Source organism: Lethenteron reissneri, chromosome 55 (genome assembly GCF_015708825.2).
Source record: "Lethenteron reissneri isolate LAM-NWPU_2019-01 chromosome 55, ASM1570882v1, whole genome shotgun sequence".
In the NCBI taxonomy this organism is placed as follows: domain Eukaryota; kingdom Metazoa; phylum Chordata; class Hyperoartia; order Petromyzontiformes; family Petromyzontidae; genus Lethenteron; species Lethenteron reissneri.
Genome location: NC_083833.1, coordinates 8,079,440 through 8,096,113, shown reverse-complemented (window position 1 = coordinate 8,096,113; position 16,674 = coordinate 8,079,440). Strand labels below are relative to the sequence as shown.

At 54.0% G+C, this 16,674-nt stretch overlaps 1 protein-coding gene across 1 annotated transcript in view; it reads left to right on the top strand.

Moving 5' to 3' along the window:
• The window catches only part of LOC133356809 (voltage-dependent L-type calcium channel subunit alpha-1D-like), a 62,905-nt gene extending 46,562 nt beyond the window's left edge, over positions 1-16,343 (top strand). Inside the window, exons 32-42 of the mRNA XM_061574505.1 lie at positions 1,365-1,511; positions 2,400-2,465; positions 2,937-3,028; positions 3,747-3,906; positions 6,062-6,189; positions 7,571-7,667; positions 8,562-8,664; positions 9,729-9,830; positions 12,080-12,192; positions 13,665-13,808; positions 14,821-16,343. Of these exons, the coding sequence (XP_061430489.1) occupies positions 1,365-1,511; positions 2,400-2,465; positions 2,937-3,028; positions 3,747-3,906; positions 6,062-6,189; positions 7,571-7,667; positions 8,562-8,664; positions 9,729-9,830; positions 12,080-12,192; positions 13,665-13,808; positions 14,821-15,210 (1,542 nt within the window). The 3' untranslated portion in view covers positions 15,211-16,343. The remainder of the gene's footprint in view (positions 1-1,364; positions 1,512-2,399; positions 2,466-2,936; positions 3,029-3,746; positions 3,907-6,061; positions 6,190-7,570; positions 7,668-8,561; positions 8,665-9,728; positions 9,831-12,079; positions 12,193-13,664; positions 13,809-14,820) is intronic.
• Positions 16,344-16,674: the final 331 nt, after the last annotated feature.

Here is a 16,674-nt window from a genome sequence, read left to right as displayed (position 1 = left end):
TTCACTCTTGCGATTTTTATGAAAGGTTGCTGCTGCTGTACGATCCGTAATTATTACACTGGTCAACAAAAAAAAACATTTTCTGGCCTGGACTTTTTCAGCTGTTTTAGACTAATTTCAGGGTGCTGATTCCAAATCTGATCTCAGATTTGCTCTATCACATCTAATTTTTATGCTATCGGCATACCCCATTTTCATTGGTTTTACCCGAAATTAACTCTGTCACTTATGATTGCAAGTTGTTGCGAGTCAGCGACTGCTTTAGTATTAAAATATGTATTTTTAGGATAGTGTGTTTATAATATCATTTTATGTAGATATCCACATTTATTTAATATTTTTCTTCCGCAGTTTTAATTGAAAATGCAATATTTCAAACCTGATGTGATAGACAAAAACTGATGCCAGATTTGGAATCAGCACCCAAAAATTACATTAAACCCGTTGGAATACCTTATGTCAGAAAAAGTGTGTTGACCAGTGTTATCATAAGAACACGTGGTTACTGCACAAGAACTCAGCTGGGGCTGCGCTGGCGAGAAATGGAACTGATATCGGTTGCAGAACGTTTCCTGAACGTCTAGGGACTTAACCAAACGTGCTGTTGTGCTGATCCGGCGTTGTTTGCAAGTTGGAATTTGTTTTACAACCCCCAAAAAGAGTGTGGTGGTGGTGTGTGTTTGACTGTTTTGTCTTCAATGGCAGATGTTTGATTTGTGCGTCAATAAATGCCATTTATGTTGGCGAATCAAACATTGTGATGTTTTCCAGTGTCACGGGCACAGCAAAACATGGTGCTAACTTGATGTGTTGTTTATAAAAGCGTGGGCTTGGTGAACACCACTATAGTGATTCATGATTGGTATCTGTTGGGTTGAAATCTCAGCTTGATTCCTAACTATGCACACCTTCGCACAGTTATTGTTCGCCTCATTTCACCAATCGCTAAATGGAAGAAACTTTATTAAACTAGCCCAGGGGTCGGCAACTACTTTTTGAGCTTCGGGATCGTGAATTTTAATTCTTAAATGTTTCTCTTCGGTGCTCCCCATTCCCAAACCCCCGCCCTCCCACCGTGTTACACGCAGGACACGGTACAGTGCTGTATATCCACCCTCATTATTTCAAGGACACACCTTAATTTGTACCCGTCACCTTCCCCATCGCTTGCTGACCCGTCGCCCCCAACCGTTGTGACGTCGTTGTTGCGTCATAGTGACGCCTCAGTGACGTCGTTACGTCATCGTAACGTCGCCGCGACTGTCGTTGTTACGTCGCCGTGACGTCACCGTGACGTCGCCGCGACACCGTCGGTGACGCCGTGGTGACGTCGCTGTGACGCCGCGATGCGCTGCTCCCGCCAGCGCGACCCCCACGCCGGGGTGGAAGAGGAGCGCCACCGCTTCTCCATCACGTTCTTCCGCCTCTTCCGGGTGCTGCGGCTCGTCAAGCTGCTGAGCCGCGGGGAGGGAATCCGCACGCTGCTCTGGACGTTCCTCAAGTCGTTCCAGGTGCGGCGATGGGCCGGCCGACGCGGGTGGTGGCAGGAGGAGGAGGGGTTGATGGTCACATTTCAACTCGTTACACTGCCGCCACCACCTCTCGAAGAGAGAGAGGACGACTCATGATAACTGGGGATTGTCATCATGTACATCGTCATAAATCCAAATCATCTTCATAACCTGCACCACCATCATCATTACCACTTGCACAACATACATTATCATTAAAATTATCACCAATTCAATCTTTCTTATTTCCTGGACCATCATAACCTGCGTCATCACCACGTGCAGCATCACCTGAATAATCATCAACATCATAGACTTCATCCTCCACATTTACCATCACCTTAATACTCATCATGACCTCCGTTATCATTTCCCATTTATATGTACGTATGTTGAACTTCTTTTGCACCGTATGTAGCCATCCGCACTAATCGGAGGTGCAGGGGAAGGACAATAAACTAAACACCAAAAAGCATCTCTAAAGAAATAACTTTTCAATCTTAAAAAATGCGTAGCTCCAGTGGCTTCCTAATATCGGAAAGGAAGAGCGTACCAGACGGCCGCAGAAGCGCATCTGAAAGCGCGCGATGCAAGTGACCGTCTTTGTTCAATGGCAATAGCCAGAATTCGCCGCTGCTGCAAGGATGAAGGGAGGGGAAGGCAGTAGCAAGACGGTGTTCCGGAGCCAATGATTCCCCAAGCTCTGCACTCCTCTGTATACTGAGGTGGTATCAGCCAATTAATGAGGTATCAGCCAATTAACACGTGGGAGGAAACCGGAGGACGCGGAGGAACATCACCGCCATTTTGTTGCAAATGGCGGCCGTTGTTGTTGTTGTGTTCTCGTTGCTCCTGCCAGAATGCCGCAGTGTCTCCGTGTCCCCACAGGCGCTTCCTTACGTCTCACTCCTCATCGCGATGCTCTTCTTCATCTACGCCGTCATCGGCATGCAGGCGAGTTGGTCCCGCATGGCTCTACACACGAGGCCTTGATTACGGCTAAATGATTAATCAATTGTCCGATTCGTCATCTGTTAGATTATTAAAGCTGTACAATTCACCGACTGTCCGATTATTTAAGCAATCTATTACTCTACAGATGATCGTTTCCATCCTTCAACGAATCTGATCGCACAAAAAATAGTTCCGGAATAAAATGCCGCCTCCGTTCCCGTGTGTGCCACTGGACGGGAGGTTAAGGGGCGGGGCTTGGTCACATCATCTGCACCATCAGCCCGGCCGCGGTGGGCCGTACGGGGGTTTCCCACAATCACGACGCGCAACGGTGTGGAAGGCGGCGCTCCGCTTTTAAATAATTGATGACGAAAAAGAGAAATGTGTGGATTGCGACCTCATTTGCCGACCGATCGACGTGATCGACTTGATCGCCCCCCCCCCCCGCGTTCCCGCCGTGTCTGTGGACAGCTGTTCGGCAGGATCGCGCTGCAAGACGGAACGCACATCAACAGGAACAACCACTTCCAGACGTTCCTGCAGTCCATCCTCCTCCTCTTCAGGTGACTCCCGACTGCCAAACTCTTCCGTCCCTCACTGGCCTCCGCGACCCGCCCTGGGTCGCACTGCCGCTCGAGGTGTTTTTTTTATGTTTTAAGAGGAGCTGATTCGTCTTGAGGGCGGGGAGGGTTGCCATGGCTCGTCGAGCCTCACCGGCAATGTGGCAGCGTACAGCGGCAACGGCGATGCCTCCGCGCCCTGCCGAACCCTCGCGCGTCAGCGCTCTGCCGCTGTCAATGAGAGCCAAGCCATGCGCAGACGCAATCGCGGACCAACGCAACGGACCATCAGCTGTCCAAGCGAACCAACCGACCGACTGTCTGACTGACCGACTGACCGGGAGGCACGGTAGCGAGATGTTAACTAGCTCGCCTGGTATACAGGAGATAGACTCACATAGACCCATAGACTCACCACACAGACCCACAGGACTCATCACATAGAGACACACAGACTCATTACTCAGAAACCCACAGACTCACGCAGAGACCCACAGGCGCACACAAAGGCCTATAGACTCATCACACAAAGAATCCACAGACTCACACATATCCATAGACTCACGCTTAGACCCATAGACTCACGCATAGACCCATAGACTAACATATCGACCCAAAGACTCACACATACCTATCACCACACCCCAGGTTTCAGAAGAAGAACCCACTGATGTTAGACCGACCGACCGTCCTACCGACCGTGGTTGTGCCCCTGGTGCAGGTGTGCCACGGGCGAGGCGTGGCAGGAGATCATGCTCGCCTGCATGCCCGGCCAGCGCTGCCACCCGGGGCTCGGTCTCCCGCGCCACGAAGCCTTCTCCTGCGGCTCCTCCTTCTCCGTCCTCTACTTCGTCAGCTTCTTCATGCTCTGCGCTTTCCTGGTGAGGAGCGAGCGCGGGCGGGAGGGGAAGGGAAGGGCAAAGCTCGGGCTGTAGGCGGCGGGTGGAATATGCACATTGAATGTGTCACTGAACGTGCTGAGAGTTTTGCCAGGAAACTGGATTAGGTGTCACGCGACTCTGAGCCACAGCCACTGCGAGCGGTATATGACTAAACTACTATTATATTTCGATTTAAAGCTTTCGTGACTGCAGGGATTTATCTTCTTGGTTCTTTCGATAAAGTCACGTAGAAGGGAAATAATAATAAAAATAAACATATTAAAATAATTCTCACGACGTTTCGGCCACAACGACCTGTCTGTCTGTCGGAAAGACACTGCGTTGTGGCCGAAACGTCGTCAGAATTATTTTATTATGTTTTATTTTTATTATTTTGTTATTTCCCTTCTACGTGACTTTACCGAAAGAACCAAGAAGATAAACTACTACTATTTTTATTTTACCAGGCAAAGCCCACTGAGCTACGTAGCTCTTTTTCAGAAGTGACCCGGCTGTCACAAATGATAACTCAACGGCGTGGCTTATCCACGTGGAAATGTATAGCAGCCAAATACTCTAAGACGCGTGGTGACGTTGATTCTAAATGCGGAGGGAAAGACCGGAGTACCCGGAGAAAAATCCACACGACCACAGAGAGAGAGACAGACACGCAAACTCCAAATATACGACAGGCGTCATCAGGGTCAGGATTGAACTCACGGCCTCCTGCATACCAGGCGAGGGAGTTAACATCTCCCAACCACCGCGGTGCCCTACTGGATGTGGTGTGCCGGGTGCAAAAATATTTTCAAAGTCGCCTACCCAGACATGCCAAGGTAAGGCAGCCGTGCTTTTGGCAAAGGTGAAAGACGAATTTCGGAGAAAGTTGATATCACTTTTTGTAACGAATCAACTCTATTTTTTTTTTGGGATGGTGGTGGGGGGGAGAAACGAATGGACAAAAACAAGAGAAGCCCGCGAGAGGTCGCCACGAGCGAGAGCGCCACGGTGCCAGACGGACGCGCCCAGCAGGCCTAGGACCGGCCATAGGGCAGCAGTCCGGTGGGCCGGTCCATTTCGAGGGCTGGTGGGCCGGTCCGTTTAGCAAATTGCAATTTTTTTTATCAGAGTCAAAAAGAAAGTAAAATATATTTTTGTTAATCAAACTATTTAACTCCCTCTAATGTGTACGCTTCATTGCTTACCAACGCTCTCAGTTGGCATTAAGTCCCCCAAGATATTCGGCAGCCCCAAAGATTATTTTTCGCCGGCGGCTCCCACCACCCCGTTTCCTTTTTTGGACCCAACTCTCTCTCCGCCGAAGCCCTCTCGTCGCGGCCAGCGGCAGCAGCGGTAGCAGCGGCGGCAGCAGACCTCGACATTGGCGTCGAGCTCCGGGCGCATCTTGCCGCCATCGTACGCCAGAGGTCGCTTTTGATTCCTTACCCGTACCCGGCCGCACCAGGGTCGCAAACGGGTACCCGTACCCTACCCGTACCCGTACCTGATTGCGACCTCTGGGATGAAGCCATGTTGCAGGCGCGGGTGGGTTGATTCTAGGAACTTAAATTGTGAGAAGAGACAAGACGTTGGGAAATGAGTGACAAACAGTTACTCACCAATGACTCACGGTCTACCCGTGCCCGGCCGCACCAGGGTCGCAAACGGGTACCCGTACCCGGCCGGGTACGGGTAGCCGGGTATCGGGTAGGGTACGGGTATCGGGTACCCGGTTGCGACCTCTGTCGTACGCAGCAATAGAAGCGGCGCGGCAAAGTCTCCAATTGCTCGCCGCTGCAGAGTCTGCCTCTGGGAACCATGGCGCACTGGAGTTTGGCTTTTGCGCAGGTCTTCACCACCGCGTGGGGGGACCGCGTGTTCACTTGCAGAACGGGTGGCCAGGTTTTGAGCGGAGGGGGGGGGGGCTTAGAAAATGATGGGAGAGAGAGGCAAGCAGGACAGAGTCACCGCACAAGCGACTGCCTTGCTCATCCGTTCACTCGCTCACAAAAAAACACCTCTGTTGGATGAGATTGGTCGCGAAAGCACACGTGTTAAACTGCTGAGGATCACCCGGGCCGGCTGCGTCCGACGGAAGAAAGTCAACGTTGCTCCGGTAACGGGAAATGCGTTTTGTGCGTCACGTCGCCGCCAGATCATCAACCTGTTCGTGGCGGTGATCATGGACAACTTTGACTATCTGACGAGGGACTGGTCCATCCTGGGGCCTCACCACCTGGACGAGTTCAAGCGGTGCTGGGCCGAGTACGACCCCGAGGCCACGTGAGGCGAATCACGAGTGAATCATTAGTGGATCGCGATTGGATCATGAGTGGATCATGAGTGAAACATGAGTTGATCATGAGTGAATCATGAGTAAATGATGAGTGGATCATGAGTGGAACACGAGTGAATCACGAGTGAATCACGGGTGAATCACGGGTGAATCACGGGTGATTCTCTAGTGAAACACGGGTGATTCACGAGTGAAACACGGGTGAATCACCAGTGAAAAACAGGTGAATCACGGGTGAATCACGGATGAATCACGGGTGATACACGGGTGAATCACGAGTGAATCACGGCTAATCTCGCACCTCTGATTAGCACGGTTGGATACGTACGGTGCGCAAGAAGTTAAACGTAAATACACGCGCAACCACTCACTTTACCAGCTCGATCACTAAACATCTCCCTCAACTAACTACCCGCTCGACCATTCCTAAACAAACTCGCTCGCTCCCTCATGCTCTCATTCGTACCGACGCGCACGCTCACACACACTGATCTCCGTGTTCCTTAATTCACTCGATCATTCATTCACTCAATCGCTCACTCAATACCACTCACGACCTCGCTCACTTAAAACCATTCGCTCAATCTTCATTCACACTGCAAGCTGACTCCCCTGTCATTACCTCCCGTGGCCACTAGTCCATTCACACTACAAGCTGACTCCCCTGTCATTACCTCCTGTGGCCACCAGTCCATTCGCACTGCAGGTTGACGGCTGTCATTAAATTCAGGTAATGTACAAATTCGAATTTTGGCAAATTTGGACCGAGACTCCAGTGTGCGCGCACACACACACCACACACTGGCCTGCTACTATTCTTGCCGAACGACTCCACCGGGGAACCGTAAGGTCCCCCTACGGGTGGAGGAAACTGCGGGGGGCTATCGCGTGATCACGCCGTAGTGCCGTCATTCGGTGGGGGCCGCCCTGCCAGATTCGAAAGACGCTGAACCTCTGCGGCGAGCGGGGCGAACTGCTGCTGTGCTACGGTCTGCCACGTATGGTGCGAAAGAAGTTCCAACACGGAAGGCATAGATCCCCCTCTATAGCCTTACAAGACTGTTGGAGCAAGTGCTGTTAGCGAGCACCTATGAAGGCCGGCACGGCACACGAGGGGGTGGGTGGCCAGCACCACGCCCGACCGCCTTTATCTCTCTAGTGGCGATGTTTACACACCGCACTAGGCACTAACTTGAGGCTGAGTCGACCTAGAGGAAGCGGTTAAAATAATCTTCACTGGTGTTGACCGTGATCGGGGAATGGAACTCGGGTCGCCGGGTTCGTAGCGCAGGGCGATAACCACTACACTACCGCTCCCCGTACGGTACGCACACCTACACACGTGTGCTCACCCTGTGAGGATCGCAGGGGCCGCATCAAGCACGTGGACCTGGTGATGCTGCTGCGTCACATCCAACCCCCGCTGGGATTCGGGAAACTCTGTCCCCAACGTGTCGCCTGTAAGGTGAGGGCCGCTCACGCGTGCACACACACACGCGCGCACACACGCGCACGCACACACGCGCGCACACACATCCATGCACACACGTGCACACACACGCACACACGTGCACACACGCACATGCACACACATACACGCACACACGTGCACACACGCACGCACACACGTGCACACACGCACATGCACACACATACACGCACACACGTGCACACACACATGCACGCACACACGTGCACACACACACATGCACACACATACACGCACACACGCGCGCACACGCACGCACACACGTGCACACACGCACATGCACACACATACACGCACACACATGCGCACACGTGCACACACGCACGCGCACATGCTCACATGCACAAAGACAAAGATCCCCCGTATAGCCTTAACAGACTGTAGGGGCAAGCGCTGTTAGCGAGTAGCACCTGTGAAGACCTGCACGGCACACGAGGGGGTGGGTGGCCAGCACCACGCCCGGCCGTCTTTGTCTCCCGAATGGCGGTGTTTACACACCGCACCAGGTACTCATTTGAGGCTGAGGTCAGGCCCACTGCGCTACTCAGCTCTCTTTTCAGAAGCGACCCGGCCACAAACGATAGCTCAACAAAAGTGGCTTATCATCACGTGGACATTTATAGCAGCAAAAGGCTCTGAACGCGCGACGTCGATTCTAAATGCGGAGGGTGAAACCCGCTGGACCCGGAGAAAAATCCACGCGACTACGGGGAGAACGCGCAAATATAGAGCCGCCAGGGTCGGCATCGAATCGAACGCACGACCTCCTGCCTATACCAGGCGAGGGAGTTAACATCTCGTCACCACCACCACCACCAGCGGTGGTGACTCGGCTCGGTGTGGACCTGTGCGCGTCTCCTCGCGTGTCAGAGGCTCGTGATGATGAACATGCCCCTGGGCGGCGACGGCACCGTCAGGTTCAACGCGACGCTGTTCGCGCTCGTTCGGACCTCGCTAAAAATCAAGACGGAGGGTGAGTGAGTGTGTGTGCGTGTGTCTCTCTCTCTGTGTGTGTGTGGTGTGTCATGTCATGTCGCTGGGTCATGTATCTCGCATGCTCAGCCACCGCATGCCTAAACAGCTTCTGTTTGGCCAGATAGAGGGGGCTTAACGGACGTGGCACATACTAGAGATGAGATGGAGTGATGTGGCACAAGATGATGTGGAGCTGAGTGGACTAGCTGATGGCCGTTACCAGCGGTGTCAAGATCGGCCTCTGTGGAGGAGGCTCGTGAAGGACGCTACTGGGCAGTTGGAGGCAGTCGCCCTCCAACAACAACGGAAGGCATAGGAGCGTGTGGTGTGCGTGTGGTGTATGTGTGGTGTGTGTGTGGTGTATGTGTGGTGTGTGTGTGGTGTATGTGTGGTGTGTGCGTGTGGTGTATGTGTGGTGTGTGTGGTGTGTGTGTGGTGTATGTGTGGTGTGCGTCTGGTGTATGTGTGGTGTGTGGTGTGTGTGGGTTCTTGCTAACGGCACTTGCCCCGACAGTCTGTTAAAGGCTATACAGGGGCATCTTTGTCACCGCACTCAGCCTCAAATGAGCACCTGGTGCGGTGCGGAAACATCGCCAGTAATGAAGACAAAGGCAGCCTGGCGTGGTGTTGACCACCCATCCCCTCGTGTGCCGTTCCGGCCTTCATAGGTGCTACTCGCTAACAGCACTTTCCCCAACAGTCTGTTATGGCTATACAGGGGGATTTTAAGCGTTGTGTGTCACTGCACTGTCAGTCATGGGACACCGCACTGACCGCCTGACGCCATCCTTCTGTTAAAGGCCAGCGTCATATTATGAAACGTCGACTCCATCCGTAACTCGTGCAGAGCAGAGCGGCCGCGTGGCCCTTAGGGGTGGGCAGTTGGGGTGGTCAACGAGGATGTGAAGCTGCGAGTGCTGCTGACAGACAAAGTCCGAGCGTGGAAAACGTTTCCCTCTATCTCGCAGCCTTTGCAGGAATGTCTCTCTCTCTCGGTCTCCTCTCTGCGTCCCTTCTCTGCGTCGTCTCTCCCCTCGCCGTCCACTCTCGTCCACGCGTCAGGCAACGTGGACCAGGCCAACGAGGAGATGAGGGCCATCGTGAAGAAGCTCTGGAAGAGAACCAACGTGGCGCTGCTGGACCAGGTCGTGCCGCCGGCCGGAGGTGAGCGTTCCACCGCGTGGCACCGCGGTGCCACCGCGCTACACCACGTGGCCCCGCGCTACACCACGTGACACCACGTGGCACCACGTGACACCACGTGCCACCGCGTGGCACCGCGCCACCACGTGGAGGGATTGTCACGGTGCGTGGCGCAGCGTCCGTTAATTCGAACGCCTTCGTTTCTGTGACCGTTGTGAACTGGGCCCTCTGCGGACACAGAACCGGCATTGCCACTGACCCAGGATGGGCACCACGGCACACGAGTGACCTGGACGTGCGTTGTGAGTGCGCGTGTGTTGGGGAGCGGTTCGCGCTACGCTGCGCTACGAACCCGGCGACCCAAGTTCGATCTCCCGCTCACGGCCACCAACACCGGTGACGATTATCTGAACCGGTCCTGGACCTCCCTTAGGTCGACTCAGCCTCAAATGAGTACCTGGTGCGATGTGTAAACATCGCCACTGGGGAAACAGAGGCGGTAAGGGCGTGGTGCTGGCCACCACACCCCTTCGTGTGCCGTGACGGCCTTCATAGGTGCTCGCTAACAACACTTGCCCCTACAGTCTGTTAAGGCTACATGGGGGGATCTTTGTCTTTCATAATCGAGGTTTTTTTGGGTTAGATTACGTAAATATATAAATGTTGTGTTGTTAAACCCGTCACCACCCGACACAGCCAATTAGTAAGATTTAGTGTCGCGTAAACAGAACATGCCAATTGGTTACGAGTACAGTAACGAATTGGCATGTTCAGATTTGTCAAATCTGGCTGTCGCCTCATGCAGCTGGTTGTAATTACTAGCGAAACGTCGTACTCAGATTGTAAATGTTGTGGCTTGGCTCTCCAACACACCGGTGTGCTGTACTAGTATACTCCACTATGCACTGCACTATACAATATACTACTATACACTACATGCTACACTATACAATATATTACACTATACACTACACTACTATACACAATACACTACATTATACACTAGTGCTGTCCTAGTATACTACAATACACTACACTATACACTACACTACAATACACTACACTATACACTAGTGCTGTACTAGTTACGAATTGGCACGTTCTGTTCACGTGACAACCCTCACTAGTTGGCTGTGTCGGGTGGTGGCGGGTTTAACGACACGTTCATATATTTACAAGATTGAACCCCAAAAGAAAACCTTTATTATGGATGACATTGGTCGCGGAAGCCCGACTACTACGTATTAAACTTTGTTTTGGTTTTTGTGCAACCCGGATGAGGTGAATGGAGACTCACGCTTACTGACCGGTTTTATGTTTTTGTTGACAACTTTATCCCGACCGTGCTATTGGCGTCACGTTACGAGACGGGAGAATCCGTTGAGGGCCACCCCCCCTCGTGTCTGGAGACCGGCCGCCACAGAAGCGGATATCGCAGAACTGCCTCCGAGACCCATTCCGGCGGCCTCTTGATTCGCGCTGCAGAGGGCAGCACTCCCCCGCCCGCCCAGCCCGCCCACGATGGTGACACTCAAAACAGTCCCTCGAAGTTTCGCGGGCTCAAATTTAGCCTCCCGCTCTGCCGCTAATGTCCATCACATGGCGGTCAAACGTCGCGCCCGAACATGCTGGGTCGGCGACGACGTCCCCACGTGACCCAGAAGACGAGGTTGACGGTTTACTTGCTCGCATTTTGTAAATTACTACTCGTAATCGCTTCGTTCTTTTGTGTGTTGGGTCAGATCGCCGTGCAAAGTAAACCGTTAGCGTGTCGTAAAACCCCTCCGCCACCCGGCGCAGTTGTCACGTGGTGAACAGAACAATGAGAAATCGCGCCGCTTTACCCCTGCCCCGGCCGCTCCGGGGCGTTGCTGGAGAGCGATCCACACGCATTGAATCGGAATCTTTATCGAGGCTGGAGGAATCCGAGGGGCTCTGAGGCTCTCCTTTCTTCAGAGACGTCCGGTTTCAGAGGTGGCCGAGCGATGGACGTGTCGCCCGTAGCTACAACCAGCATCGTCAGGCAGTGTGCCACACATTCCTTGTACTGTCTGGTGCTGCCGAAGCCGTAAATTAATCGGTCACGCGTTTGTTCGTCACGTCACAACTTTATTGATGGGCCGTGTCGGGTGGAGGAGGATGTAACGACAAAAGCGTTTTACTCACGGTGGCCGTCTGACCCCAAAAAAAAGTTTCACAAATCACAACGCCGGTCGCGAGAGGCCACATGCGCGTCTTCAATTAACGGTGTCGTTGCACGTGCGAGACAGATGACGAGGTGACGGTGGGCATGTTCTACGCCTCCTTCCTCATCCAGGACTACTTCCGAAAGTTCAGGCAGCGCAAGGAGCAGGGGACCTTCAGCAACGCCGTCATGCTGCGCGTAAACATGCTCCCACCTCCTCCTCCTCCTCCCCTACCACCACCTCCTCCTCCTCCCACACCTCCACCTCACACGGATGTTGTCGTGAAGCTCCCCCCTTTCCCCTGGGCGTCGAGGAGGAGCCGTGCGTGCCCTGGTTCGCCAGGAGACGGTGGTGATAGGCAGTGGACTAATCGTGTACGGGGATCGAGTGTTGCCCCCTCGCACGTGCCGGTTTTCTCCGGGTGTTTCTTTTTTTTGCCCACACGCACAAAACAACTCGTATATTGGCTGAAAACGTCCTAAAGTAAAAGCCCAATGCAGCAGCAGGACCCTCCTGAAAAAAGAGTCCGATGACTCTCGTGATTAATAAGTACATTTTTGGTTCTCTCTGATGGTTGCTGGGTAAACCCTGATGGTCGCTGGGTCCTGGCGGTTGCTGGGTAAACTCTGATGGTTTCTGGGCCCTGGTGGTTGCTGGGTAAACCCTGATGGTTTCTGGGCCCTGGTGGTTGCTGGGTAAACCCTGATGGTTTCTGGGCCCTGGTGGTTGCTGGGTAAACTCTGATGGTTTCTGGGCCCTGATGATTGCTGGGTAAACTCGGATGGTTTCTGGGCCCTGGTGGTTGCTGGGTAAACCCTGATGGTCGCTGGGTAAACCCTGATGGCCGCTGGGTTCTAACGGTTGCTGGGTAAACTCTGATGGTTTCTGCGCCCTGGTGGTTGCTGGGCAAACCCTGGTGGTTGCTGGGTAAACTCTGATGGTTTCTGGGCCCTGGTGGTTGCTGGGTAAACCCTGATGGTCGCTGGGTCCTGATGGTCGCTGGGTAAACTCTGATGGTCGCTGGTTCCTGATGGTCGCTGGGTAAACTCTGATGGTTTCTGGGCCCTGGTGGTTGCTGGGTAAACCCTGATGGTCGCTGGGTAAACCCTGATGGCCGCTGGGTTCTGACGGTTGCTGGGTAAACTCTGATGGTTTCTGCGCCCTGGTGGTTGCTGGGCAAACCTTGGTGGTTGCTGGGTAAACTCTGATGGTTTCTGGGCCCTGGTGGTTGCTGGGTAAACCCTGATGGTTTCTGGGCCCTGGTGGTTGCTGGGTAAACTCTGATGGTTTCTGGGCCCTGATGGTCGCTGGGTAAACTCTGATGGTCGCTGGGTCCTGATGGTCGCTGGGTAAACTCTGATGGTTTCTGGGCCCTGGTGGTTGCTGGGTAAACCCTGATGGTTTCTGGGCCCTGGTGGTTGCTGGGTAAACCCTGATGGTCGCTGGGTCCTGATGGTCGCTGGGTAAACTCTGATGGTCGCTGGGTCCTGATGGTCGCTGGGTAAACTCTGATGGTTTCTGGGCCCTGGTGGTTGCTGGGTAAACTCTGATGGTTTCTGGGCCCTGGTGGTTGCTGGGTAAACCCTGATGGTTTCTGGGCCCTGGTGGTTGAGAGTACCTGCTGGTGACCAGTCCGGGTCTCCTCCTCCTTCCTGCCGGCTGCTCCCAGGCCGGGCTGAGGAGCCGTCAGGAGTTGACCCCCACGGTGAAGCGAGCCATTTCAGGGACGATCCCGGGAGAAGATGACCAAGACAGCGCGGACGAGGAGATGGAGGAGGTGGGGGATGAGGAGGAAGGCCAGGCTCTAATGAGGGTAAGAGCAGCAGAACCGGCGTGGCCACCAAAGTGGCCTACAGAGGCTGTTGGGGAAGGTGCTGTTGGCAAGCACTCTACATACACAAGACAAAAATGCCCTGGATAGCCTATTACAGGCTGTACAAGAAGGGTGGGTGTAATAGGTGTGGGGAGTACAGGGCAGTCCAGAACAATCCATTGTGATCCTGCGGGCAAAGGCCCCCTGTAATCTTAACAGAGCGTCGCGGCAAGCGCTCTTTGCGAGCGCTCGTGAATGCCGGAATGGCGCACGGTGGGACGGGTGGCCATTACCACGCCTGGCCCCCATTGTCTCCCCAATGCTGATGTTTCGCCACCACACCAGTTACTCATTCAAGGCTGAGTCGAGCGAGGGGAGGGCCATGACCGATGTTGGCTGTGAGCAGGAATCAAACTCGGGTCGGTGGGTTCGTAGCGCAGTGTGCGCTGACCGCAACACTGACGCTCCCCGCATTGTTTTTCTGCGCGCACATACACACATCCCCTCCCCTTCACCGAGTCGCAATGACCAGCGTGGTGAAGTATGGTAAAAATAACTCTCACTGCACGCACGGCATGGGGAGGCCCTCCATCCGGCAGTGGATTGACCGTCGGGCTTTTGTTGATCTGCACCGAACACACACTAAATCGAAACTTAAAACTATTTTTTTTATTTAGGTAAGGCCCACTGGAGTGTATAGCTCTTTTTCAGGGGCGACCTGGCCATAAATGATAGCTCAACAAAGTGGCTTGTCATCACGTGAAAATTTATAGCAGTCAAATATTCTAAAAGCGTAATGTCGATTCTAAATGTGGAGGACCCGGAGAAAAATTCACGCCACCGCAGGGAGAGAGGCACATAAACTCCAAATATGCAGCAGGTGTCAGGATCGGGATCGAACCAATGATCTCCTGTACACCAGGCGAGGTAGTCAACATCTCGCCACCGCCCTGACGCGCGTGGCTAGTCACGAGACCATTGGCCTCCCGGTTCACTTCACCCTTTGTCGCAGGTCACGGCCGGCGGGGATCCGGAGGCGCGCCGGTCTGGCGATTCCGTGCCTCCAGCCCAGCGGAGGCCGCTGCTGCTGCCGCCGCCACCGCTGGCGCGGGGCCGGGTGCGCTCGCGGCCTCGCGACGGAGTCCTTCCACGCGGCCCCCGCAGGTCCCGGGCCCGGCGACCCAGGGCCGCCGCCGACGCCGCCGACGCCGCGGTCGTGGGGGGCGGCGGTGCCCCCGGCGAATCCACCGCGCGCGCCGGCGGCGGCGGAGAGAGCCGCGGGGCGGCAGGGACGCGAGCGGTGCCGCCGAGCGACGGAGATGAAGCGGAGATGACGTACCACCCCTCCTGGTCGCTCCGGGTCGCAGCGGCGCCGGGCGACCCGTGTCCTGGTCACGTGTAAGGGAGATGAGTCAGCTGATGAGTCGAGTTACTGGTGACGTTATAGGTGTGTGTTGGACTTCTTTCGCGCCGTACGTAGCCGACCACGCTAATCGGAGGTGCGGGGGAAGGACGACAAACTACACACAAAAAGCAGTTCTAAAGAAATGAGTTTTCAATTTAGATGATTTAGCTTCCAGTAGTTTTCTAATACCTGAAGGAAGAGCGTTCCAGACGGCCGCAGAAGCGCATCCTAAAGCGCCACGCGATGCGGTGCCCACCGCCGTCTTTGTTCGATGGCGAGCAGCCAAAAGCCGCCGCTGCAAAGATGAGGGCCGGAGTTCGCGTGGAGGGTCACGCGATACGATGGCCGACGGGCAAAGCCGACGGCGCCTCCCCGCCTGGACACTTTCCCGTCGCGTGCTTTTCCCCTGGGCCAGGTGCAGCGATATCCACGAGCCTGGCAGCGCATCCGGCGGGGGAGTGGTGGCGCAGGGGTTAGCACGCTGGGCTGTTGTGCGACCCCGCGGTCTGAGTGCGATTACCGGGCCGCGGCTAACACCGTTGCCGAGTAGCCCCTCGCCGACCCCGCGCCCGGCTCATCTCCGGCGCGCACCGTTCTGTGTCCTGGCCAGGCGTCTGCCAATTTAACAAAACAATCGCAGGAGTTTGCACCAGTTCCACAGTTTTGTTTTTCCACGGCAGACCACAATTCTTCACAACCGATGCGTCACGTGAACAAGTATTCGTTTGTTAGTTGCTATAAAGTGCTTCTGGAAATGTCGCACACCCACGGACTCCCAATTGTACCTTGACGGATGGAGCTCTTTGAATTACTAAACTATTTTTTTTATTTTACCAGGCATAGTTATTTTTCAGAAGCGACCTGGCTATCACAAATGATAGCTCAACCAAGTAGCTTATCATCATCATCATCATCACGTGTGAGTCTATGTATCTGTGTGAATTTATGTGTCTGTGTGTGAGTCTATGCGTCTCTGTGTGAGTTTATGGGTATCTGTGTGAGTTTATGGGTCTCTGTGTGGGACTATGGGTCTATGTGTGAGTCTAAGTGTGTCTGTGTGAGTTTATGGGTTTCAGTTTTAAAGTTTTCAGTTTATTGCTGTTTTTTTCTGGATTTTTGCGCATAGTCACTTTAAGATGTTTCTTGTTGATGTTGTTGATTGTTGCGATTGCACCCGATTCAAGAGCCGAATGGCTCACAGGGCTATACCTAATAAATGAAACTAAAAAAAAACTGAAAATGTGGAAATTCACGGCAGCCAAATACTCCAAACGCGTGATGTTGATTCTTAATGTGGAGGGAAAAACCGGAGGACCTGGAGAAAAATCCACGCGACCACGGGGAAAGAGAGAGACACGCAAACTCCACACATACAGCAGGCGTCAGGGTGGGGACCGAACCCACGACCTCGTGCATACCCGGCGAGGGAGATAACATCTCCTGGCCACCGTGGTGCCCCAT